A 27,588-nucleotide genomic window follows, 5' to 3' on the forward strand; every position below is an offset into this window, starting at 1 on the left:
AGAGTTGTTCCTTTCTTGGTATTGTTTGGCAGCTGTGGAGTTAATGTAAATAGTTGCTGCAGTATTTTTCCAGTGCTGTTACGTAAATTTTGCAGTACCAATGCAGCATTGACAAAGTGTTGTTACATCAAGTTTGCAGTGCTGAAGGGTTGTTGCAAAGTTTTTCCAGTGTTATTTTTTTGTTCCTGTTGCTTTTATTTTTTATTTAATGTAACATTTTTAGAGTGCTGTCATAGAATTTTTTTTTGTTGTTGCAATTTTGTATCTTTATTGATTCTGGGTTACTCAGTGTTATTACATTTCTTGCATCATTGTTTTGAAGTTGTTACATAGCTGTTCCAGTGTTGTAAGATGGTTAAAGAGATGCTAGAGTAATGTTAAGTGATTTTTGTAATGTGGCAGTGCAGTTACAGTGTTTTGGCACATTGTGGGAGTGTTCTGCAGCACTGTGAAAATGCTGTAACTGTGTTTTTGGCATGTTGTGATGTTGATGCTGAGTTGCCTACTTTTATGTCTTTTGTTGGAGCAGATTTGAATCGGTTTGGATCAATAAACACAGAAATCAGGTATTTGTACACGTGCTGTGTGTTTAATGAGCTGTTCTCAGACAGATATGTTTAGGTACAGGCACAGGCTCACATTCAGGTACAGAACCTCTACAAGTACAGTAATGACTTTAAGCAGATCTCCAGTTACAGGTTAAGGTAGAAGAAGATGAACAGGTAACATACAGGTACTGCTGTTCAACTGTATAAACACGTTCAATGAGGAGCTGAGTCTGCTGTTGTCTGAACAAATGATTAGCAGCTGGAGGGTGCTCTGGTGATCGAAGCTGATCAAAATGTTCAGTCTCCTGAGGCTGTTTCCACTCACAGCTTCATTGTGACACAGAAACACAAAGTACAACCACAGACACACTCCAGTTCACGTTACATAAATTATCATAAATCTGCAGAATAAAATATGAACACTGATAGAAAAATAAATGGCTGTGTTTCTCTGTTAGCTCAACAGTAAATCCGCAGGCAGTACAATCACAGTGTCTCTGTGGGAAAGGACCAAAACCTCCTGTTAGTGATTCCTCTGATGCTTATTGATAAGACACGCCATCATTTGTGGCTTGCTTACCTCCCTGCCAGGTGGGATTCACATTCTTAGGATGGGATGACCGAGGCTCTCCTGCTCACTGCGCAGCTTCCGGGCTCTGAGGACATCCCGAATGCACTGATGCAAGTACAAGTACTGACCCTGGTCAGAGAGGAGGTTTGTGTTAGAAACAGTTTGAATGACCAAAGCAGAGCTGCGGGGAATTTAAGCTTTACTCAGAATTGAATTGCTAAATTCAGTACATTAGTGGAGTAGTACATAAGATCTGCAGATCACCCAGATTTTACCATTTCTAAGCTACTTCATTGCATCTGCAGATAGGTCTGAGAGAGACATGGTCTTATTGAACCCTTTTTTGGGAAACAATTTTCATGCAGATTTGCTGAAAATAAATATTTTCTAAGATTCATGTCTACCTACTCAAAAGGTATGAAACCTCCTGCTGTCTGTAGAAGATACCGCTCCATTAAACTAAGAAGGTCCTTAGTTCCTAGGTAGTATATGGGGGAATTTAGTAGTAGGACTGCTAACCGCTCTGTAACAAACTTTTTTTTCTGAATTTTCTCATCTTTATTTCATTTTCCATTTAATTATGGTGAAATGCTTAACTTTGTACTAAAAGCAATCACTTTTTATCAGTACAGCTGCACCATAATGGGCCTCCTTAATCCCAGGATGCATCGGACCCACCTCAGTCTGCACCATGTGTGACCGGTGGAGGCGCAGATCAAAGACAACGCCGTATATGTCTGCTGTGTCCTTCGTGTCCAGCTGCTGCAGCACCCGATCCAGGACGATGAAAGTTCCAGTTCGGCCCACTCCGGCACTAAAACACACGCAGCAGACTTATTTGAAAGTTGTGAAAAAGTAAGAATAAGTAACGGTCAGTACACCAAGATGTAACACCTTGGGCACACCAACAAATTGGGTGGAGATATGAGATGTTTGCAGCTGAAAGAGTTAAAACTTTAAGATGAAAACATTCTAAAGTTCATCCACATTCTGACTCCCAAAGGAAATTTATTCCACTGCAAATTATATCAGTGCTGCAAAGATGTGTCAAGGTAAACCATCTGTCAGAATTTTGCATGCAGATCAAACTCATAATTTAAAAAGCTTCAAATTGAATTTATTTTCTTTATATCAGATGGTGGTTTTTTTGGGGAAGCTGTCTATTAATTTCAAAGCATTATTTTTACCTGCAATGGACCACAGTGGGACCAGAACCAGGAGTCCTATTGACATAGTCACGGACGGTTCGAACAAACTGTATGAGCGACTGTGTGCTCTCTGGGACTCCATGATCGGGCCACACTGTGTAGTGAAACTGCCGAACGAGGCGGACGAAACTCAACTGCTGCTCCTGAACACACAGAAACATCACATCATCGTCTGACCTCACTCAGTGACAGAGAATGAGAATGTTGTTCCTGCTGGGGGAACATACACTGCAGATTCTGAACTCTCGAATTGTCCACTCTGGAAGAACCGACTCTGACAGCATCTGGACTATGAGATCTCCGTAGTACAGAGGATCCTGATCAAACGGCCAGTAGTGATCACACTTCACCTGGATGGGGAATCAGAGAGAAAACAAAATCTTTTAAACACAGGCGGCCAAAGGAGAGTCTCAGAAACTCCTTCAGACACAACAGCACTAGGTTATCTTATACTCACCCTGCCTTTCTCCACACACTGAGTGACCATGACCACATTATGGACGTTCTGCTCCCACACCATCTTCCAGAAGTCATCTTTTGTTCCTGGAAGGGGTCCCTGCGTGGCAATGTACTCCCGGCGGAAATTGTTACCCTAAAAACACAGAGAAAACCAAACACTCAGTTCTGCTGAAATAGGTAGGTGGAACAAAAGCAGCTTTGAAACGAGATGAGAAGAAATAATTCCTGGTGTCTGCTTAAATGCAGCATCAAAACAGGCTGAACGGTAGAATGTTATATGACCAAATTAAAGTTCATGTTTACACTGCAGGGAACCAGGAATACTTATTCTAATATTGAGTCCAAACCAGTTCAGTCTTAGGTCAAATTCTTATACAACAGTGTAAACCAACAGCTAGTACAAATACTTTCAAAACCAGTGTACAATCAATAAAAAACTAGCTCAGAACATGAATTACAGTGTTAAACCAATTCAAATCCAAGTCTAAATCAAAGCTCAAGACTTAACACCATAACCAGTTTAAGCCAAGTCAGGAACAAGTCCAAATCCCATCAAAACCAATATGGATAAGTACAAAACTAGTTGAAACAAAACCACATAATTACAGCTGGTCCAAACCCAAATTAATCCAAAGTAACATTTAAAACTCAGTAAATAACCGCAAATGGAAATTCAAGCTAATCAAAATATAGCCATAAAGACAGAGCATAAGTCTTAGTCTAAAACCCATTCATAACCAAAAAGAACCAAAGGGGTTCTGCACAAAATTTAAATGTTGGGAAGATACTGGTGTCTCACTGGGATGTAGCTGGCATTAATGTAGTCTGAACAGGGATCATCATCCACGTAAGACAGCTTGACCCTCGTTGAGTCATCTGTAGAGAGAGAGAGAGAGAGAACAGTGACGGTGAGACGGAGACACAAATGGGTCAGTTGAGCTGAAAGAAAAATCACTCACAGGGCAAGATGTTGTTGTATCGGTTCTTCCCACGGTTCTCAGGCAGCAGAGCAGAGTCCAGTGGCTGATTACGACCAACATCTTTCAGGTCCTTTTGAGGAAAATGAAAGAATCATGGCATATTTACAGCAACAAAAAATTAGAACTATTCTTCAGTTGCTTAGAAAGCTTTTAGTCAGACAGATGAGTGGAAAAACAAGGAGTCTGAACTCGGTGGGTTCAATAAGTTATCTCCTGGATATGTTATCAACTAATCCGAAAAGCTCTCTATAGGTCAACGAGGTTTTCTGACTCTGGATCCGTTCACGCTGAGGTTACTCAGATGACCACTCATAATCATGATCAGGGAATACCTTTTTCTAACAAACTGAACAAACATCTGTTCAGAAGATGCTTCTTTCAGACATAAGAAACCTCTGTGACATGAAACCCGAACTGCTCTGGAGCAAAGCAGGTTTCAGTACCAAAGAGAGAAATAGGAACAGGAGAACCTGAGGCAACCTGCAGAGCCACTGATTCAGACTCATACTTTAAACTTAAACTGGTTCCTAAAGCTGAAACAGCTCCTTGACTAGCTAAAAGGAAGATGGCGTACCTCATACTCCTCAGACAGGAGGTAGCTGGAGTCGGCCAGCAGTTTGTTGTAGTGAGATTCAAAGTTCAGGATCTTGATGGGACTGAAAACAACAAACGAAACTTGTAACTGCAAGGAGGAATCACCAAAAATGTAAAAACAAAAAAAAACTAATTAAAGTCATCAGGATATCTCACCTGGAGATTCTCCTGTTGCTGGAGAACAAGACAAAGAGGCATTAGAGTTTAACAGATCTTTGATAAATATAGCTAAAAACTGATTTAATCTTTTAGAAGAAAACTGATTGGTCTGTTCATTTCTGCTTTCATTAGATTATTTTCTAAACTAAACGTTAGGTTGTGGAAAAGTTTTCACCAAAAGTCAATCAATCTATCAATATACTTATGTATCAATCTATCTATGGTATTTCTTTGTTACTCTTCTGCATAGCATCATTAATAAATCTACTGACAGTGGATGGATTTAAATGTTTAAAATTTCTCCGTGTTTAGCTGTGATACCATCTAGTGGCTGTAGATGGAACTCCATTCTGTTTTGGTCAGAGCAATGTTCATCATCCATAACAGCGCTTGTTTATTGATTGGTTCCTACCCTCTGACTCCCATCTGGACTCCTGCTGCTGACCTCTCTCTCCTTATACATCTCCTGACATCAGGTCTCTCCTCCACCCTGATGGAAACAACGTCAACAACACCTTTTATTTCAGTTGACATTAGCGGGTGCTAAACATGTGCCATGCACCTGTTACACAGGTGTTGTGTGTAGTAGTACGGTGGTGTGCTGTGTGTTGTACCAGTCAGGTGTTGTGCGTTTTGCCATCTGGTGTCATGTGGTGTTTGTTGTACTGTTAGATGTCATATAGGTGTCTGGTGTACCTTCCACAGGGGTAGGTCTAGAGATACTCACAATTTGTGAGCCTTGTGCCTGCAAATGAGGAGAGCAGTGATGGCAACTATCATGAGGATGAGGAAAAGTCCGGCACTGATGCCTTCAATGACACCGCTCAGAGGTTCTGCAGGAGAAAAATAAAATAAATCCATGCAGTATCTCAGTATTTTGACATCATCTCCAGGAAAAACTCCCTCTGTTTCATTTTTTAAAAAAATCTGAGCTAAGGAAGTTTTGAATCTTTAGTAGCCAGTGAAATTTGGCCTGACCTGTCTCTGTGATGATGGGCAGAGATAAGAAGGTGTCAGTGAAGAGAGGAGAAGCTAATCCAGAATTTGTAGTTTCTTCATCAAACAGCTGAGTGAAAGCTCGGATGCTGATCCTGAGAGGAGCAAAAAGACAAGACACTAGGGTCAACAGTGAACAACAATCGATTCTTACTAATTCTCAGTAAGCTCAAGACAAACTAAACCTTTGTCGGTCCTTACTTTATGAACTGCTGATTGATGGGACTGGCCAAGACACCAGACAGAGAAACATGGAAACAGATTATTTATAGTCTGACCTGTTTGTTTGTGTTCAGTACCTGTATGAAGTCTTTGACTTCAGAGGTCCATCACAGAAGTAGATAAGGTCTCTGCTAGACTCTGCATGACTTGGGTCTTTGTGGTCACATGGACCCCCTAGAGAGTCCATCCCAGTCCCAAGGCTGACGTTATAAATCTGAGTGCTGCTGTCTAAGCCATCTGAGCAGAGGCTGGGAAAGTAGTTGGTCTGGTAAGACTTAACTGAGTTGTTGTATCTATAATCCAGGTAGGAGGGCAGAGGGTGGTTATGGTCTGGCTGCAAGTCATTGACACCTACAAGGATGGGTCAGAGGTTGCATGTTAACAAGACCCATGAGCAGATAAGGCCTTTAAAAGTTAAATTGCACATTAAATAATCAGTGTTCAACTAGAACTACGGGGTAGAGTGTCAAAGTATAACTCATCAAAAAGTCACCTGAGATGAAATCAAAATATATCTGTTTCATTGTCAGAACCTAATCCACTGACCTAACCAGTTTCTGGTCAGAATTAAAGATGGGTTTTTGGTCATGCTCACCTTCAGACTCAGTCACAACAACAGTAAAGAACCGCACTGCTCCATTGACATCACTGAACCAGCTACAATTAAACTGGAATGATATCGAGGACTTTGTGACCAAAGTGGACTTGTCACTGACCCGGGTAGTCAGTGGGGGCAGAGGAGGGCCTATAGAAACCATAACAAAAAAATCTGGTTAGCTCATCCACCCTCCCTCTAGCAAACGTGCTAAACTTAATTCTTTCTTACGGTCGATCATAGTGACTACGCTGTACTCTGCCTCCTCGCTGGTCGTCCCGTCAGAAATGACCTTCACAGAGATGGTGTAACGTTTGTGGGGCTCAAGCTGGGTGATGACAAAGCCGGTGGACACTCGACTTGTACGCCGTGAATAGACCAGGGTGTGAGTGTCTTGGTGAAGACATTCAATGGTGTAGGAATCATAGTCAGCTTGTGGAGGTCCCCAAGAGCAGGAGATAGAGGTAGAGCTCTGTGGTCGACAGTGGAGGCTATGGACTCGCTCTGGCTCTGCAGAAAGAAAAGCCTCAGATCAGGTGATGCTGAATTGCTTGAAAACAGGCTGAGCTCTATTTTTTATATATATATCAGATTGAAGATTAGGCATTGATCACTTTGAAATCGGTTATTCTTCCATTGCTAATTCTTCTCATCTGGAAATCTCTTTGGTTAAAATACAGACACTGATGTACCAATACCCAAATCAGTTGCAATTTCTTGAAAAAAAGTGTAATGCTGCCACCTACTGGTTCGAATGCTCTTTTGGATGGGAGTGCTGTAGGTGGCACCAGGCTGCGTTGCCCCACTGACAGTTCGAAGGCTGAAGGTGTAAAGTCGTCCTGGGAACATCCCTTTTAGGATGCGGCTGCCTGATGTTCGGTTGTGGTACGGGTTGATAACAGACAGCTGGTCCTTAGGAGTCCACTGCAGGTCGAAGTCATCATAATCAGAACCTACTGGACCACTCCAGGTGACCTCCAGGGAGGTGTTGGTGACTCCCCCAAACAAGAACGAGGAAGGAGGTTTTGGAGCTGTAAGTTAGATGAAATGTTTGAGGACAAATATTTTAGAGTTCTTTCTTGTCTTTGAACTTGAGCAAGTAACTTTGAAAGAAACGATAGAGAAAGATCGAAAGGTAGAAAGGAAGAGAAACAAACAAAGGCAGCACACTGCCCAATGTTCCCTATATATATAAACCTGGTTGCTCCTAATTCCATCAGCCATCTTTACCCTCTTAACAGTAGGAGATCTAGACATTTGGTGTCATTTAATTTTGGCTTAGTTCTTCTTTGGTTCAGGTTTAAATAAAATTTAGGCTATTTAGGTTAGATTTTGTTTTACATTCTATAACATTGTCAAAACTAGTGTTTCCGCCACAACAGGCCCCAACTTTGTCACAAGCTGGGTCCAGACGGAAAGCAAAAAGGGGAGACACATCAATTTAAGCTGCCAATTAGACAGATTTTTTTTATCAAATTAACTGAAGTTTAGCCAAAAATAGGTGTTAATGTTAAATCTTTGTACGATGTAAAATTAAACAAGCCAAAAGTTAACCAAAGCAGAACTAAACAAAGCTGTTGTGCTATAGAAAGAACAAGACAAGGCATCTAGAGTAAAAATCTGTCTGGATTAAGGGTTGTGTTTAGTTTTTTCTGATAATTTTGGATAGTTTGTTGTGTTTTGCCTTAGTTGCTCTTTTATTTGATTAGGTCAGCCTTGTTTCTATTTTACTTGAGATCAGTCTGTTCTTAGTTATTCAAGTTAGATCATGTTGACTATTTCCTGTGTTTAGTTTTTCTTTGTTATAGTTAGATTTATGTTTTCCCAGCTGTCAGTGTTTCCTCCTCCTTGCTCTTCTATCATCTCTCTCTCTCTCCCTCAGCCTGCCTTTGGCTCTCCGCTCTCAGCTACAGTCTGTTAGTAATTAGTCCCAGTCTGTTGTTCCAGCAATCTAACTCCCAATATTTAATCACTTCTCCTTCATTCACTCCTCACCGGATTCTCCCATACCTTCTTGGAACCTGGTCTCTGTTTTCTTTCTGCCATTTTCCCACTCAATGTCCTCCTTGTTTTGTAAGTTTTTATTTAATTATTTTCTCAGTTGAAATTTCTCCATCTACTTTGCCTGTTTTGCATTTGGAAAACATTGGACCCAAATGTCAGATGTGCTACTTAACCTGAGAAAGAATACCAAATATGCAGATAAAGACAGAACCACTCACATTAAAAAGAACCAAAATCTTTATAAACTACTTTTCTTATGTTCTTGAAATTTTAGTGACTGAAACCGTCTGTTTCTAACGTGATAGTTGGTCTTACCAGTACGACCCACGGTGCTGGCTAGGTTGTGAAGCTCTCCACTGAGACTCAACACATCGACTCGGTACTGCCGACCTGGCACAAGGCCTGAATATATGAACTCTGTGACCTCAGAACCCAGCTGATGCTCAGCCTGCTGGGATCCATCAGGGCTGTAGAGTGAGAGCAGGTATCCGGTCACATCACCATCTCTGCGATCCCAGTTGATCAACAGCGTGTCAGACTGGTTTCCACTCTGAGCTCTGAGAAATGCTACAGGCGCTGGTACTGAAAAGGACAATGTTCACTGGGTCAGCCTTCTGGTCCAATCACCTCCCAGCTTCACTCTCCACTCTGAGAATTGGAGTCAAATCTCACCTGTCCTTGCCCACATGGATGTCTGGTTGGTTTGGTCTCCACTGTGGACCACAATCTCTAGTCTGTACAGAGCTCCAGGTCTGAGACCCTGGAAGGAGCACTGCTTAATACTGGGTTGGACCCGCCGACTCTCCTGCAGAGACTCATCACTTTTATACAAAAAGACTTCATAATGCTGAAAGTCTCCTTCTGGTGGGGACCACTGGAAAGACAGGCTGGCAGTGTTGCTAGTTTTGATGGACAGATCAGTAACAGATGCTGGGTCTGATGGAGAAGAAAACAGATGAAGATTTGAACTTAATGACCAGGTATATTTTCTATTTTATTCTTGAACAGATACCAATGCTCTATTTATGCAAGTAGAAGCAAAAGTCTTACATGTTCGAGCTTCAGCACTAACTCCCTGACTCTGGAGTCCCCCACTGATGGTCCGGACCAGGATTCGATACTTCTTCCCTGGCGTAAGGCCATCAAACCGGTACCGGGTGAATCTGATGGGCTGTGAGCCATTGGCGACGATGCTGCCTCTTTCATCCAGAACCTGCAGGATGTATCCATCAGACACACCAAGAGCTTCTTGCCAGCTCACTTGCAGGCTACAGGTGCTCAGTACGGGCTCCACCTGTAGACCTGTGACTGCTAACGGGACTGCAAAACAGAAAGGATGGTGTAACTGCAGATTTTTCATCTAAAAATTCTGGACTTCACAAAGAATGGGAAGAACAAGAAAGGGCAAACTAAGAAGTAAGCAATGAAACAAGCAAGTAAACGATGGACCCAAGGATGTTTGGATGGCACAAGAAAAAAAAAGGACATGATTAAGAAAGAAATTAAAGAAAGCAGAACATGAAAAGTAGAGACAAGACACAAAGCAGATGGACAAGTAGGAATGAATTAAGGGCACACAGTAAATAGAGAAGAAGGAAGGACAGAAAGAAAAAAGGGGAAGGCACAAACTTTGGACAATGGGATGGAGAAAACTGTCACAGCTCACTGAGGGCCGACTAATGTGTGCTGCAAACCTCTTTCTTGCTCTCACCTGTACGTCCCGTGGATGTGTTGTTGTTCAGCAGCTCTCCGCTTGAAGACTGAACCATAACACCGTACAGTTGACCTGGCTGCAGCCAGTCAAATGTCACCTCATTTTGGTGCTTAAGGACATCTTGGACAGCCAGTTCTCGACTCTCTCTGTACAGAAAGACTGAGTATCCATCCACATCACCCGGTCCAGGTGTCCAGCTCACCTTCAGATGACTGCTGTCACCGTTAACATGGATGTTCTTCACCTTACTAGGAACTAACAGAACCGAATCACTCGAATTAAAAGCAATGCAGGGGTTTTCATGGTTGCATTGCAATATTTTTTTATGACTGTGTCTAAATTTTACCTGTTCGACCCTCTATGAACTGGGCCCTCTGATTTGGACCGCTGAAGGTTGAAACTAGGATCTTGTAGAGTCGCCCAGGTGTGAGTGATGACAAGACACACTCCCCCACCCCACTGCCCAGAGTGAGAGGTGGGAACACTTTCATGTCACTGAACAGCAGCTGCACCTCATAGTGATCCACATCACCTGGCGGTGCCAACCACGTCACCCGAAGGTCCTCAGTCCCCCGTCCCGCAAGACTGAGAGATCGGACTGCTGCTGGGACTGAAGCAGGGACAGCACAGGAGCTGTGGTTAGAGCCCGTAAAACATTTCATCATATATTAAGAAATAACCAAGATTATGAATGGCAGGGAGTTACTCACAGGTTCTTCCATGGGTGGACGCACTAGCTTCGTAAAAACCACTCCAGGTGTTCACTAGTACTGTGTAGAGCCGTCCTGGTACTAGCCCGGTGAACACACACTCGCTCTGTGTCTTCTGTACTGTCTTGTTCTGCAGGAAGGTGTTGTTGTGTTTGATGAACACCTGGTAGAAGTCAAGGTCTCCAGCAGCATGACGCCAATAAACCTTCAGGTAGTCATCCCGAGCACCATGAGTCGCTGTGGGGTTCTGCACCTTTGAGGGCTCTAAGGGGTCAAAGAAACAAGTGACAACTTGTTTAATGGATCTGGGAAGAAACTTTGATTTTTAAAATTTTGATCAAATCAGTAGCTGGAACAATCAAAGTATTGATTAACAGAGACATTCATAATCCAGAATAAAAGATTTTGTGAGGAGAGAGATCAAGAACCAAAATAGAGCCCAGAGACAAGAGCTGAAACCACAACAAATTCAAGAGAAAAAAAATCATGACAAAAAAAAAAAAATTAAACCAAGGATAGCAAAATCCAAAATCCAGAGAAATTAAATTAAAACCAGGGAAGTGTTAGTCAGAAACCAAACACAAGCAGAACTAGGACACAGACACATAGAATGCAAAAGAAAGTATTAGAACAAGGACAGTAATAGCCAGAAGCCAAACAAAAATAATCAAAACTAAAAAAGGGACAGACAGAACCCAAATAAACACAATAAGAACCAGGACAGAGAAAGCTGGGACCGAGGCAAAGGCAGGGTTTGCCTGCCTTTGCCTTTGCTATATAAATAAAGTTGCCTTGCCTTTTACAAATGCATCTTAATGTGTTCAACAGTGCAAAGTGATTGTCCTGTCTTTGGTGTCTACTACCAATAATAGCCAACTTAAAACAGATCTGAAGCAAAGGCAGGGTTTGCCTTTGCCTGGGTTCCAGGTAAAGGCAGTGAAGTATGAACAAAAACACCAAGAGACAGACAAATTGTCATTGTTTCACTGACAACTAAAACCAAGCAAGAACCAAGTCAAAACAACAGGAAACCTTTATAGAGACACTTCAGAATCCAGAGAGAATTCAAACCTGCATGGAGAAAAACACCCAGAACTCAGACTCAGAGAAGAACTGCTCACGTGTTCTCTCCTGGATGTAGGTGTGGTTTCTGTAGCGACCGCTGCAGCTGGTGATAGAGATGTTGTAGAGGCGTCCAGATACCAGTGAGTTGAAGATGCAGCCAGGGTTGAACTTTGACACGGCCAGGGTGTGTAGTGTCCTGTCACGGTCACTCAGGGTTACCAAGTAACTGTCCACCTCACCTGCAGCCTGATTCCAGGACACAGTGAGGAAATCCGTGCGACCATTGTTACTGACCCGAACATCAGTGACCGCCGCTGGCACTGGGGGAAGAGAGGTTGAGTCAGACACGCAGTCAGATGTTAAGACTGCACAGTAGCGACATCGTGCATGCCACTTCAGTGTGTATCTGTTAGATTTTCTGAAAGCAGGGAAGAGTTTAATCATCTTAAAGAAATCAAACTGTAGCAATAGGTTTCAAGATTGTACTCAGAAAAGAAAAGATGGGACCAGGGTTCCACTTTAATTCATCAGGAATACTGAAGATTATGGATACTGAGATATGTGAAGACTCTCAGAAAGTTCAATGGCAAAACACCAAGGCTCTTCCTGACGGGAAGTCTCTGACCAACAGACCTGGACGTTCTTTTGTGTTGCTGTCCCTGTCGACACTTCCTGAAAATTCCACACAAATTCCAGCTTTTCAATAATATCCGGCTTTCTGCTGAAAACAAACCCAAACAGAGGGAGAGTCTTTCTTTTTGGTCTGCTCTGCCGCATAAGACCCGTTAAAATAGCCTGAAATCTGTAAACATTGGCTCTGAAACCAATATTTAATTGTTGGTCTTATCAACTTCATTTCATCTGTTAACATCTATCCCATTCTAAAGTTGAGACTGTATCACTATCCAAGAATAACTGTCAGTAAAAGTTTCTTCTTTAAGTCATGTTCCCATTATTACTGATGATCCTACCAAGACATGTAGACCTCCAGCTGCCTTTTCTCCAACTAAATAAAAATAAAACTGAAATATTAGTGTTTGGACCAAAAGAGCATAGATTAAATATAATCACCCACCTTCAGTCCATTGGATTAAAATGCTCTGATGAAGCTAAGAATCTGGGGGTGATCATGGATCCTGATCTGAACTTTAATAACCACATCAAATCTATCATAAAAACATCATACTGCCATCTAAAAAAATATTGCTAAAATTACATGACTCATGTCCCCACATGACTCTGAAAAATTAGTTCATTCCTTTGTTTTTAGTAGACTCGATTACTGCAATGGAATTTTTACTGGATTATCAAAAAAAGCAATAAGACTGCTCCAGCTTCTCCAGAATGCTGCTGCAAGAGTCCTAACTAAAACAAAAAGAGATCAGCATATCAGTCCAGTTCTAAAATCCCTGCACTGGCTGCCTGTTGCTCGAAGAATATAATTTAAAATCTCCTTAATGGTTTACAAAGCACTTCATAATAGAAACCCAGACTACATTTCTGATCTTCTTCAACCATTTATACCACTCAGACCTTTAAGATCATCAGAATCAAACCTTCTAACTATTCCGAGAGTCAGAACTAAACACGGTGAAGCAGCTTTTAGTTTTTATGCTCCAACACTCTGGAATAAGCTTCCTGCTCACTGTAAGGCTGCCCCTACCTTGAGTTTATTTAAAAAAAGGTTAAAAACCTTCTTATTTGATGTTGCCTATTCTTACATTTTTTTAACTATATTCAAAATTGTAATGTTTATTTTGTTTATTTTTAATCTGTTGTATGTTGTTTTTACCTTTTTTGTACAAGCACTTTGAATTGTCTTTGGCTGAAAGGTGCTATATAAATAAAGTTGCCTTGCCTTTTATAAATGTATCTTAATGTGTTCAACAGTGCAAAGTGATTGTCCTGTCTTTGGTGTCTACTACCAATAATAGCCAACTTAAAACAGATCTGAAGCAATTCCAGTAGCCTCTTCTTCCATAGCTCTTCTTCCTTAGTTATAGTTAAGTTTACTCAAGTTTCTATAAACCTGAGTAAAAATCCATGAGTGCCCCTTGAAAAGATGTCTACTTGAAAGCATAAAAAATTGTGCTTTTTCTGTATTAACATCACAAATGTGGAAATGAGCTTTAGCAAGGGCACTAATTTAACCACATGCCATAATACCATCTGATACCCTCACAGAGCCTGGCTGTATTTGAGCAGGTAAACATACCTTTGTGAATGTAACTCTTAAGGGCAATTTAGATCAATCAGCTGACCTAAAAGTCATATTTTTGTCCAGTGGGAGGAAACTAGAGTATGTGGAGAGTACCCACCCATGCATGGGAACAACATGCAAACTCTATGCAAAAATAACTGAGGCTGGGATTCAAACCCACAACCTTCATGCTGCTATGCAACCACTCAACTGTGGCCCGTCTTCCACATCAGGGGGTGAATAATCCTACACTATTGTCTTGAAAAGGACACCTGATAGAACTGTCATGCCAGTGACTGGTGAGCTTACCTGTGCGTCCTTCGGCCACAGTCTGCCTGGAAGTGTATCCGGCTCTGATGGTGGTGACCACCACCTTGTACTGTGCTCCTGGTCTTAGGTTCTGGAAGCTTATGCTGCTGATGTTACCTGCGACACTCTTATTCTTGATGACACTGCTGTCACGGACCAGCAGAACTTGGTATGAGTCTTGGTCTCCAGAAGCTAGTTCCCACTGAGCCTGCAGGATATCTGTGCTGTCGAGGTTAAAAACTTGCAGCCCGCTGACTGGAGCTGGCGCTGTGAGGACAGATGGTGGCAGATTATTAAATGATAAACCAAGTAACCTGTCAAGCAGCACTCTTCACAACAATAAAGGCCTCAGACGTACTGGTCCATGCAGTCAGGGAGTCAGAGTTGCTCAGGTTACCGCTGCTAGTTTTCACGGTAACAGTGTAGCGGCGTCCTGAGGTGAGGCCTTTAAAGGTGCACTCTCTGGACCCACCACTGAGGATCCTCTGAGTGTCAGGAGTGGCGAGGTCCTCATCTGTGAGAAGCACCGTGAAGCTGTCCCAACGTCCAACAGGCTGTCTCCACTGCACACTAAGAGACGTCTCATCAGCATGACGGAGGACAAGCTGCTGCACAGGACGAGGTGCTGGGGTAATGGGAGATTTAACTTTTTAGTATCAGAATACTGAAAGTTCAGTAATTAAATCCTAGATTAAGTTTCTGCTGGTGGATACAGTCTTTCTCACACCAAACTGGAAGATCTACAGTGTGTGAAGCAGTATTGTCAATAAGAGTTTCTAAGCTTTAAACTCTAAATTGTGCCCTTTGATTGAGGCTAGAATCTAAATAAGAAATCCAGTTACCTTCAACTCAGCTAATACAATCACTGAATGTTTTTTTAAAAAAAATGTTAAAATTCCGCTTCTTATTCACACCAAGACACAAACAGGCCTGTGTGTTGCTACAAAACTTTAGGACATTTGAACTGAAGGACAGAAGACAAACAACACCCAGGGCGTATTTATGTGGGGCATTATGTAGAACCTCAGGTGTTTTCATATATTTGAAATACATGCATCACATTTGATGTGTATATATAATGGGATCTTTGGGGAGGAATGTACAGTGTTCTATTTCACTACCATAAACAAGTACATTAGTTTTCTGTGAAATTATTGTTTTATTTTGTTATTTTAGAAAGAATGCTTTGGGTTCCAATCCTGGCCTGGGATCTTTCTGCACAAAGTTTGTATATTTTCCCTGTGCATGTGTGGATTCCCTTTAGCTATTCCAGCCTAATACCACAGTCCAAAAACTCTTCTAGTAGCTAAGCTGATCTATCTTGGCCATCTGTGAATATTGTTTTGTGCTATCCTTAAATTCAGATTGTGGTTTTCTCTTTCTGCCAAAATCTGACCTGAATCTGTTCCTGTCTGTTGAAGTCCTATCTTCCAATCAAGTGAGTGAGCTGCTTTCTTGTGCACTGTTGCAACACAAACCAAACTGGGCTCAAATGGTCCCAGTGTATCAGTCCATTCACATGACTTGTTTTATAAAATCAAATTGAAGATAGTTATAACAGTAGCTAACCTAGTCTGCTGCTGCAGTGGGCTGTGTTACTCAAACCGCCGCTGTGCACTGTGAACTCAGCAGAGTAGAGCCGTCCTGGAACTAAACCGAGGCTCTGGACGGACACGAGAAGCTCTCTGCTCTTCTTGCTGACGGTCCTATTAAATAGAACAGCAAGGCCATCTGTCAACAGAACGCTGTAGTTCTCCCAGTCACCTCTGGGGGGAGACCAGCTGAGTTGCAGCTTGCTGCTGTCGATGGACATGGAGAGGGTGGACACCTGGTCAGGAACTGAAACATTAGGACACAGAGCAGTCATTATAAAAGGCCCTTGTGGTACATATACAACAGCTGGAGGCCTAATGTTGTTTTTAATAGCGAAATACATTAAAAAGTTATAGAAACATCAACATCTCTTGTGTCCCCATATTATAATATTTTTAGTTTATATTTACACATCTCTTCAAACAGGACTGCCTTGCTTCAGATAAACCCTAAAGATGACCAGTAACATGGGATGAGTTGCACCAAATATGAATTGAATTGTATTCATCCCTAATACAGTGGAAATAGGTGAATATCTCCCAGAACTGCTGCAGTGATGGGTATGTTTGCATGTGCAGCTCACTGGTGCTATTTTGTTTGTAAATCAGATATGGAGTACACGATCACCTTTTCAGGGTCTTCTCCAGTATGACGGTGCTGTTTTAACAAACCACATGCAATGTGACTAACTAAACGTTCCTGGACCCACCTGTCCTTCCTTCAGTCCTGCTCTCCGAACTCAGGCCTCCAGCTGATGAGTTGACAGACAGCTGGTAGCGGCGTCCAGGGGTTAAACCTTCAAACACCAGTTGGGTGACATTGGGGGCTAGGATTCGTTGCTCAGGGGTCAAACCTGAAGCCCACAGGGTCACTGTAAAAAAGTCCACACCCCCTTTAGGTGGGGTCCAGGAAGCCCGAAGACTCTCTGAGTTGCCATCGTTGCTGATAATCAGATCTGACACAGCTGCTGGGACTGAGGAAAAAGAGATAACATTTTATTTTTTTTATCTTCACCCTCTGGTGCTGTTTTTCCTGACACCTCATCTGCTTCACCTGCTGGAAAACACCAGCTGGAAAAATTTTGCAACCTCCTCTATAAGATAATGTCTTTATCTGAGCAAAAGTCTTGCAGCTGTGTTTTAAGGTTGTCATTATTAGACCTTGTATGGATGAATACCAGATTCTTTCAGCAACAAACTACTCATTAGCTCAAACATGGCTTCAGATGGTCAATCTGGTGTCGTGACCTGATTAGACTTTGATCATTGCTTTGTCTTGTGGAGAGGAAACTTCAGGCTTGCAAAGAGCCAGAGAAAGTTCACATTATCAAGAGAAGCAAAAGAAGATAAGCTAACCAGTTAATCATAAACTCCTTAAACTCACAACCTGGTGTCATTTAAACTTCACATATTCTTTCAGAATCAGACCCCACTTCAGGAAAACAAGGTAAGGATTTCTAATTGTCTGTCAGATCACCATATGCTGATCTTGAACATATACTGCTGACTGTTTCTTCCTACAACAATATGCAGAGACACACTAATGCTACATAGTGAGTACAGGTTCTGTTTCCTCCTTGGTCAAGTCTCAGAGTGGTCAGCAGATATAAAGTTAAAAAAAATGTCTCTCTGAGACAGCACAAAACTGCTCTTCACCATACAAGATAACCATTCAGAAGCTTCATCAAAATCACTTCAGCATTTGCACCTACCAGTGTAGGCCTGGATGAAGGTGGAGCTCTGCAGGCCAGCAGCATTTGTTACCACGGTGACCCTGTATGGTGTCCCTGGCTGCAACCTATCCAGCTTGGTGTAGGTCGTAGTGTTCTTCAAAGTGATGTTCCTCAGGAGAAACCCATCCTGGTCCATCACTAGGACCTTAAAGTTCTCCATTCGTCCCGGGCCAGGCTGCCAGAGCACACCAAGGCTGTCTAAAGATGAGGATGCTACTTGAAGGCTGTCCACAACTGAAGGGGCTGCAGGAATACCAAGACAGGCAGCAGTGAGATGGTAAACTAATAACATCTTCCAGTATCTGGATCTGGAAGTTGTGCTGATGGATAACACAACTTCAAAACTATACCAGTTTATTCAATTTTCTAGCAGATTTGTAAAAAGGTCTGCAGTTTTTTAAACAATTCTGTAAATTTTTGTTACTATGCCAAGATCTTCCACCCTGTATCTCACCTGTAACTGCAATGGTGTGCACTGGTGCAGCAGTCTTGTTCCCAGATATAGCCAACACACTGATGTTGTACAAAGTTCCTGGGATGAGTGAGGTGAAACCATACTGGGGAGCTGCAGAACCCATGACTCTGGTGCTACGAAACATACCGGAGTAGACATCTTCCAGAGTTACATTATACCAGTCCACATGTCCTACAGAAAGGGACCAGAGGACTCGCAGCCCAGAGGATCCTTCATGACCTGAAGCCATGCTTTCAAGGTCCAACTGGACCTCAAGCTGAGCTGGACCAACTGGGACTGTGGGAGGAAAAAGGAGAAGATCTTTTGAGATGTTGACAGAAAGACACTTTGAACACTTTGGGAGAATAACTGATCAGGTTATGGTTTGAGACAGGCTGTGAAAAGGTTAGGGTAGGCTCAGGGATCAGGTTATTGACAGGCTTGGATGGGATGGAAACCAGTTAAGTGCTGGTTGGACTGAAGTAAGTCAGTGTTTTACCTTCTAATAGAACAGAATGTAGCGTTGAGTTAAGGCAAACAGAAAAAATACAGCAGGCGGGGCAGGAAGTGAACCAGTAGCAATGCCTTGACCGAAAAACAATCCATTGCTGAGACCCAACAGTAACACTGAAACACTGGCTGAGACATTGATGGAAAATATGAATCTGATGTTGAAATGACAATACTTCATAGTTTTAGTCCTTTTTCAACTAGTTTTAAATCAAAAGTAATATACACTGAATCTGGTTTAAATATGTCCATGTTCTATCATTAACTATAAATTCAAATTGATGTGAAGGTTTTAACCTTAATGGAGATCAACTTGCAGAAAAATTAAAGGGAACAGGATCATAAATGGAGAAAACTATTCCAAATAAGTTATTACCTGTGTGCATTGAGCCAAGGCTTCTCTCCTCATCCTTCCCAGAGATCACCCGTAGTTCATACAAAGTTCCTGGTTGTAACTCTGTCATGTTGCAGATAAACATATATCCATTGTTTCCATCCTGATCACAGCGGACCGCGGTTGGCCCAGAGCCTGCATCCATGAAGGCTGTGAAGTCAGGTGATGGACAGGCAGCAGTCAACCAAACCACTGCTGAGTCCCAGGTGGTCCTGACCTGTGTTAGCTCCACAGAGCAGCTTGGTCCAGCGAAGGTCTGGACCTGCAACAGGAGGTCACTTCATGAGTTGTAACCCCAAAATTCCCAAACCTCAATTGGTTCAACTTCAGAGGTCATGGCGCGGTTCTACCAAGAGTGGCACTCTGGAGAAGGCAAGGGGATTGCCAAAATAATTTAATAGCCTATGGCAAAGACCAAATGCTAAAATCTGGGATTAGCTTATTCCAGAGGTTTCTGATCAACAGAGTCATGGAAGATCAAATCACTCCAATTTTCTCACCTTTCCAATCCTCCACAACAGTCCAAGGATCAAACATCCTGGGAGCATCTCTTGTCTGTCCCGTTAACAGAAGGTAAACATGGTGCATTTCAACCCAGGCTAGCACACAGACGAGGTCATGTGACATAGGTACCATCCAGTGCAGGTGAATCATGTCCAGAGTGGCAGTATTAGTTCAGCAGTTGACCGATGAGATGTCGGCTGCAGCTACGCTTCATTCTTCATCTCATCGGCTCCTGGTCTCCACTCAGTTCACTCTGACTCGGACTCTTTGACTCCAAATAGAGGCTTGACCCACCCTGCCTTCCTTCCTGCCTGCCCTGAACATTTTCTCCACCAACCTCCAACATCAAGCCTGGCTCCATTAGGGCCAACAACATTAGCCATTGTTGAGTTTTCCAGTCAGGAAGAGGCCACAAATATGCTGATCACACAAAACCCAAAGTTCAGTTTGAAGTTGTGTGAAGTTGAGTAGACTGATCGTTTTGAAGAAAAAATTAATGAGCATTTAAATGCTGCTCTGTCTCTTTAATCTTCTCAGAGTTATGGAAGAGTTGTAATCTACCTGGGACCCATGTAGAAATGAGAAAGTTGGGTACAAAAACATCCTTGGTCTCATCAACTCCTCATTGTAAACGCTTAAATGATACTTAAATTGCTATCTTGATCTTCACCGGGAGAATAAACTATTGTGTTCCAGCAGGTCAGGGCAGATTTTACGAAATGAGAAATCTTAATTTCTACAGTGTTTGCATACATCTGTTCTAAGGAGTACAATGCAAGCTCTAGTGGACTTTGACCACACTTTTCATAAGACAGTGTAGATGGGTATATGCATCTATAATGCTTCAGTAATGAAACTTAACCAGTAAGAGTCAGAGGAACCTCTAATGTCCTTGCAAAATTAGACAATTATTATTGATTTTTTTTCAGTCTGACTATTTCTCTCATTGTTGTAGATGAATGATGGCACACTCTTGTTTAGTTATTTAACGAGAAACATTTTTGTACAGCCTTCCTAAGGACCTTCCACAACATTTTAATTATGTTAAATTATAGACTTTGAATGAGCCATTAAAAGAACTTTGTTTCTTTTTTAGCTTGCATACTTGCCCTTTTGTCAGTCATTGTTCTTTTGATGACCCAGCAGGAACTGAGCTGCATACATGAAGCCAAGCTGTAAGACACTTGAGTTTATACTTGACTTCCATTACTTTGGCATACAGAGTATTTAATGGAGTGAAAGTTGCCCAGGTCTTGTGGTTGCAAAACAAGCCCAAATAATTACTCCTCCACCACCATGCTTGGCATCGGGTATGAAAAATAGCATTTTAAACTTTTCCTCTGTTACATTTGATTATTCAGGCATTTGCCCCACTGAAACAAAGCCAAGAAGGTACAGTCAATTAAAGAGAAAACAATTCTTAAAAGTGAAGAAGTTAGAATGTTTTACGTTTGTTTTTGTAGTAGTTATGCGAATTTGCAACTTTTGCATGCCCCCTTTCCTCCTGTATAATTTTCTGTCAAGGAAGGGCCTGCAGTGAGGCTACCTGGAAAGACACCAGTAAAAGTCCAGAAGAGAACGTCACGGCTACCCCATAGCAATTCCAGGTATTGCCATTATAGTATAAATAAAAGTACAGGGTTTCCCCCAGAAAGCCTACTAAGCCCTGTGGTCTGGGCAACATTAATGCTGCAACTATAAAACTGGCTTAACTCATCTTTACTGTCACTGTTACTAGTGTATAAAAAAACCCTATTTAAAACAAACAACGCTTAACCTGGTGGCCCGTAAGTCATATAATACACTGGGGGAAACCCTGAAGTAGGAGCAAAAGAAGAATTATTTTAACAGATTGTATACTCACATGTGTGGTGGACAGCAGTGGAGGTGTAGTTGACTGTGTGGTTTGCGTGGTGATGCTAGGGAGGTTCGTTGGTACAGTCATTATGGGTGTAGAGGGGCTGGACACTATACGACTTGTCACTGTGGGTGTGGTCACAGGTGTAGAACTGGTTGCCGCTCTGGTTGTAGTTCTGATTGCAAGTGTAGTTGTATGTTTAGCGGCAGATGTGGTTTCATGTTCAGAAGCTGCTGGTGTGAATTCAAGTGTGGAGATTCCAGGTGTGGACTGAGGTGTAGGCGTTGCTGATGTCACTGCAGGCTTCACTTCATGCGTGAAAGCACCAGGTGGGGTTTCAGGTTCAGAATCTCCAGGTGTGGTTCCAGGTGTAGAAGCTGCATTTGTAGTTGTAGATGTAGTTTTAGTGTTTGTTCTCGGAGTGACCCCAGGTGAGGTCATGGGTCCAATCTCAGGTGTTATTGCAGATGTATATGCAGATCCTGAAACAGCAGATGTGGCTTCAGGTGCGGTTCGAGGTGTGCCACCAGGTGTGTTGTCAGCTACTTCACTCACTGTCCTACCTGTGTCTGGATGTTGAGAAAAGCCTTCAACTGAAGGTGAAGCTTCGGGAACTGTGACAAGGTTGTAATGGTTGTATGATGGGTTTGTCTCTGTCATGGATGCAGATGTAAGGAGTGATTCTCCAGGGGTGTAAGCTGTGGTTGGTGTAGCTAAGGTAGAGCCTTTTGTATAAGTAATATGATAAGCTGTTGATATGGTGTTTGGCTCAGTGTCAGCAGATGAGCCATCAGAAAAAGTAGATGTAGCAGATGGTGAAAACTCAAAGGGGACTGTGAAGTCCTTCAGTCCACCTGTGATCTCCCGTGGGTATCCTGTAGAGGAATCATGCCTTGCTGTTCTGCTTCCACTGGAGCCAATTTGGTTTCCATTAAGGGAGGACAACATATTTGACACTGATGGTGTTTCAGTCTTAGGCTGTGGCTTCATGTGTCCTTTTGAACTGTTTGACACTTCTGATTGGCCAGTGGTGATCACATCTAAACCAGATGAGACAACGAGAACATCTGATTGGTCAGAGGTGAACACATTTGTGCCTGATAACATTGTTGGAATTTCTGATTGGTCACTGGTGAACACACCTGGACCAGATGAAACAGTCTGGACATTCAACTGATTGGTGGTGGACACACCTGGACCAGATGAGATGGTGTGGACATTAAACTGATTGGGGGTGGACACACTTGTACCAGATGACACGGTGTAGACATTCAACTGCTTGGTGGTGGACACACCTGTACCAGATGACACGGTGTAGACATTCAACTGCTTGGTGGTGGACACACCTGTACCAGATGACACGGTGTGGGCATTCAACTGATTGGTGGTGGACACACTTGTACCAGATGACACAGTGTGGGCATTCAACTGATTGGTGGTAGACACACCTGGACCAGATGAGTCGGTGTGGACATTAAACTGATTGGTGGTGAACACACCTGGACCAGATGAGACGGTGTGGACATTCAACTGATTGGTGGTGGACACACCTGGACCAGATGACACGGTGTGGGCATTCAACTGATTGGTGGTGGACACACTTGTACCAGATGACACGGTGTGGGCATTCAACTGATTGGTGGTGGACACACTTGTACCAGATGACACGGTGTGGGCATTAAACTGATTGGTGGTGGACACACCTGGACCAGATGAGACGGTGTGGACATTCAACTGATTGGTGGTGGACACACCTGTGGTAGATAAGGCATTGTGAGCCTCTAATTGGTCAGTGGTGGACACACCTGGACCAGATGGGACAGTACGACTGTTTAATTGGTCAGTGGTGGACACATCAACACTGGATAAAACAGTTTGGTCTGTGTTTGGATAAAAAAGCTCTGAGACTGAGGATGTATCATCTGGAAGTAAGTCCGGAGGTTTCGTGGTGTCTCCATGAGCTGAAGCTCCATGAGTTGATGAACTGTGGATGTCGGAGATGTTAATGTGTCGGGTGGTTCCCAGGGCTCTGTCGGTGTTTGGCAATGGGTCATTTGTGTTGGTTCTGACTGGACCGCTGGATAGCTCCTCTGGTTCATGCGTAGGTGAAGAAAAACTGGGAAAGGAAGTGCCTGTAAACAGAAACATCAGAAATGAGGATCATCAAACAATTAAATCTGTATATTCAGAAAAGGTTAAACTCTGAATATGACTTAGCAACAAATCAATTTAATTTTCTGAATTTTAATAAAAAGGAAAGTGACGACACACCCTGATGTCAGACGACAAGGGAGACTGTTGATGGCCTCCTGACTGTGAATATGTCTGCATCGGGTTGCAATAGTTTTTCAGCCTCACTTAGTATGAGACAAATCATTAGCTTCAGGCACCAGTAGCTTCAGACTGTGATTGATCCAGCTACAGAGGTCAATGTTTTCATCTGTGGTGGCTTAGGTTACTACTTGTTTTAAGTTTGATCTAAGTGTCTTTAGGAGTCAACTATCTTAATGTTCTCCATCACTGATCAGGCACTGTAGTTTATGTCTTCCTTAATTTTCATGCAGAGTTTACAGATGCTCATGTTTCTAAGGACCTTCTTATTATGCTGTACAATCATTACAATTTCTGGTCTGGTCCCAATCCTGTTCCATTTATACTTGTGTTGAGGTCCAAATAATCTCCAAATAATAACTCCTGGCAGGAATGATGCTTGATTCAGACGCTGGAGGTTAGACTTTAAATAAATCAAGCTGCAGGTGTCAAAGTGAAGGGGGATCATTTGTTGCTCAGCTGCACCATAAACTGATTCAGATTTTTTCTGATAATGTTTGTGTACCGTTGCACTCCTAATTCTCAGCCATCCAGGACATGAATATTCTGAATCTGAAAATTATTCTGGTTTTTGGATTTTGTTTTTAGAGTCCTTTTGCGGGTGTTGTTTGTAATTCTGATCACTTAGAATTACAGATTTGTGTTTAACCAGGGGTAATTCAATTATCTTTGCTACATTTTTTGCAAAGCCCTCTTCTACTTGCCTTCATTTTTGGAAGAAAGATACTGAACATGCCAATTTCCTAGTTGATACCAAGCAGTCCATCAGGTTGAAAATTGAACCCAGGACAGCCACATTGGAATTATGGTACTCGATCAACATTTCTGATCAGGTTGAAAGCCGTGTCTCAGAATGTGTGTGAATCATGAACTGTTGGAGTTTTCCTGCAGGTACATTTATGGACTGACATGGGGGAAGGAAGGGGTATTGAAGTTTCCTAAACAGGAGAACACCTGCAGGATAAAAATAACTCTTGACTTAAAAAAAAAACAAAACAAAAAAAACATTGTACTGACAACTTACTTACTTACTTATTATAAGCTCAGAGCAACACCTGAAGGAGAAATAAAAGGAAAAAATACCAACACTTAAAAATACCAACATAAAATAATTTAAACTCCAGAGGAAGAGAGCGTTCAGTCTGTAGTCCTGGTTTATCTGTTTGTTTTATGAAACACATTGTATGAAAAAGTATTTCCTTCTTCCTGATTTCTTCTCTTTTTGCCTTATTTGTCACACTGAAATGCTTCAGATCATACTAGGAAATTTTAATATCAACCAAAAAAATTAATAAAAGTAGAACTGAGTAACACAAAAGGCCATTTTCAAATAATTATTTTGTTTAAAAAGCTCTCCAAACCAACATGGACCTGTGTGAAAAGGTCATACTGTCCATTAATTAAATAATGATTTAACTGGCATTAACTACATTTTGGGAAAGCTGAATGCAGTTTTAATAAAATCAAGAAATCACCAAAACAGAACTTGTCTTGCAACATGAAATAGTCCTCAGATCATGCAACAATCGAAAGTCAGAAATTCAGAAACCTGAGAAACAGGATTATTTATATATCAGAGATCTTCAAATTTTTGAATTTACTTTAAAAAACAACAAGCAAATCAATTGTAATGAAACTGTAAATAAATAAAAAAGTAAGAATAACCTGCTTCACTCCCCTTAAAAATAACACAAATCAAGGTCAAATTAAAAGAATTAAAGATCGACAAAGCAAAAATAATTCACATTGCTTAATACCAAACTCTTTGAAGCACCACTGTACTGATCTACTCCTCACATTTCTGTCTTCAGCACAACCACATGTTAGCCAAGCAACATGGAAGTTTCAACATGAGATTTATTGGCATCATTTTTAAAGAAACTTTTGTCCTGCCTCCTGAAAATTTAATTTTTATTGTTTATTTGCTTCATGTACTCATCCCCAACAACACACAGTGATTCACTGACACCGATTTCTTTAATACGATACCAAAAATAAAACAAACAAACAAAAAAGCCCACCACCAACAACAACCCTGTGGTTGCAGGTAAATACGCATTTCCTCTAAACGGGAAAGCAATTTTTATGCAGACACCTACAGAACAGGCTGGGAGCTCTCCTTTGGTAAAGCATATTTTTGATTTATTTTGTGAATCCATGTTTTTGAGTTAATAACTAGCATTAATTGTAGTGAATCTAATGAACCAGATTAAAACTTAGCAATAAACCAGTTCTATTTCTTTGACATTTTTCATTTTCTCACATGCATCCTTCAATGCAATACTGATATATTAAAAAATATAATTTATTAAAGTTTTTCTTTCCAACAGCTTTTGTTGTTTTTCTGTTTGATTGCGTCTGATAATTATCATTTTATTCTTTGTGTGAAAAAAACTATTGCCTTTATTTATGACGACCTAGTTTTAATTTTAAAAATGTACTTTAACCAAGATTTGTAGACTTCTAAGAACTGCTGTAGGATCTCAGGAACGGGAATGTAAAAATCAAGCAGAAAGCTGCCTTTAGTATACAAAGGTGTATTTACTGACCACACAAACCAGAGAGACTTATTTTTTTTAAATATTTTTTTTGGCTCTAGTGGCCTTTATTTGATAGTTAATTGACAGGAAAGTGGGTAATGAGAGAAGGGGAAGACATGCAGCAAAGGTCAGCAGGCTGGGAATCAAACCTGCGACAGCCGCGTCAAGGACTAAGGCCTCCATATGTGGCTTGTGCTTAACACCTGCACCACCACAGCACACCCCAAACGAGAGACTTATGATGGTGAATCAACCATTTACGCCTTTAGGATTCTATATGCGGTGAACTAGGTGTGTTCATTAGAAAAAAAACAGCTAAATTAAAAACATGATCATTGCATTTATCTTTCCATGAAGTTCATAAAACCTGAATGAAGATCTAGACGATCAGTAAATATTATTGCATTTTGTAATGAAATAATAATAAATGTAACTGATTAAAACAGCCGCAGAAGTGTGTGACTAAGGAACAGAAACCATTTGTGTTTAAAACTTAAACACTATGGCAGGAATAATTGTCAGTTTGCTTTCAGGTCGAAGCAGAGAACCAACCCGACAGCTCTCGGGTTCAGTGTGTTACTGTCTTGTTGGATTCTTGGTTAACGTTTAAAAATCTCTTCAGGCTGGTGGGGGAACCCATTCAGACTGCTCTGGGACTGGTTACTATTTCATTCTTTCATTTAAATCAGTGCAAAATCTGTCGGTTACACGCTGTATATAACCATTAGGTTTATATCATTCCCTGACACAATTAACAAAGAGAAAGTAAAAATATTTGTGTTTTTGGCCCAGAACGTCATTATTGGGGAGCTTGATCAACTCCGGTCTGAATCACGACATGAATTTCCTATTGCTTGTGCTTAATTCAACAAAAAACAAACAGTTTCCCCTGTTTTTTACCATAAAAAAAGATTTGAACAAGGCAACACTGACACGACACGCTGGTTCTGATTCTCGCAGTAGTAGTAGTTTTTATTTAACCTCCCACCAGAACTCATGAGGATTTTAATAAAGTTTTTCAGAGTTTTTCAGGTGTCTGAAGTCCTTCATAACAAGAAAAAAAAGAAAAGATAAACAGATATGTGAAGGATCCCATACTGGATAAGAACCAGCAACAGAAATATCTCGCTTTACTTACAGACACAGCTGGATCCCAGAAGCAGAAGCAGAACCAGGGCCTTCATGTTCCTCTGCTGCTCCTCCGTGTGTCCTGCGGCCGCTGATGAGTGGGGACAGCAGAGCTGGGAGGAAGTGCGTCTTTGTGGGAGGAAAAAGTCAGCCAGCAGCACTTCCTCCCATTCATCTGAGGTTCGGGATCTTCAGAGCTGCTGGAAACAC

At 41.7% G+C, this 27,588-nt stretch overlaps 1 protein-coding gene across 3 annotated transcripts; it reads right to left on the reverse strand.

Annotated features, from left to right (window-relative positions):
* Window positions 1-562: 562 nt before the first annotated feature.
* LOC102230353 (receptor-type tyrosine-protein phosphatase beta-like) lies at window positions 563-27,514 on the reverse strand. 3 transcript variants are annotated; one of them, XM_023326895.1, is made up of 34 exons: window positions 27,389-27,514; window positions 23,134-23,511; window positions 21,386-22,929; window positions 19,000-19,279; window positions 18,114-18,410; window positions 17,639-17,902; window positions 16,637-16,900; window positions 15,904-16,173; window positions 14,693-14,959; window positions 14,335-14,601; window positions 11,882-12,145; window positions 10,761-11,024; window positions 10,397-10,660; window positions 10,048-10,305; window positions 9,387-9,656; window positions 9,009-9,272; window positions 8,652-8,918; window positions 7,079-7,363; window positions 6,564-6,842; window positions 6,333-6,482; window positions 5,815-6,088; window positions 5,498-5,610; window positions 5,247-5,352; window positions 4,932-5,009; window positions 4,517-4,534; window positions 4,341-4,422; window positions 3,746-3,836; window positions 3,586-3,662; window positions 2,785-2,919; window positions 2,555-2,677; window positions 2,307-2,470; window positions 1,798-1,933; window positions 1,129-1,248; window positions 563-1,045 (listed from the first exon to the last, which is right to left on the reverse strand). In XM_023326895.1, the coding sequence occupies exons 1-33, from the start codon at window positions 27,432-27,434 to the stop codon at window positions 1,147-1,149; spliced, it is 7,941 nt and encodes a 2,646-aa protein (XP_023182663.1). In that variant the 5' UTR covers window positions 27,435-27,514; the 3' UTR covers window positions 563-1,045; window positions 1,129-1,146. The 3 variants fall into 3 exon arrangements, with proteins under 3 accessions (XP_023182663.1, XP_023182657.1, XP_023182651.1); XM_023326889.1 differs by having other exon boundaries at window positions 4,517-4,528; window positions 21,386-23,511; XM_023326883.1 differs by having other exon boundaries at window positions 21,386-23,511.
* Between the last annotated feature and the right edge of the window lie 74 nt (window positions 27,515-27,588).

Source organism: Xiphophorus maculatus, chromosome 2 (assembly GCF_002775205.1).
Source record: "Xiphophorus maculatus strain JP 163 A chromosome 2, X_maculatus-5.0-male, whole genome shotgun sequence".
NCBI lineage: Eukaryota > Metazoa > Chordata > Actinopteri > Cyprinodontiformes > Poeciliidae > Xiphophorus > Xiphophorus maculatus.

Coding starts and splice junctions, on each gene's coding strand:
- LOC102230353 (XM_023326883.1), bottom strand. CDS start 27,434: ATGAAGGCCCTGGTTCTGCTTCTGCTTCTGGGATCCAGCTGTGTCT. Junction 5,353..5,497: donor GCCCATCATCACAGAGACAG/GTCAGGCCAAAT, acceptor TTTCTCCTGCAG/AACCTCTGAGCGGTGTCATT. Junction 3,837..4,340: donor TCCTGTCTGAGGAGTATGAG/GTACGCCATCTT, acceptor TTTCCTCAAAAG/GACCTGAAAGATGTTGGTCG.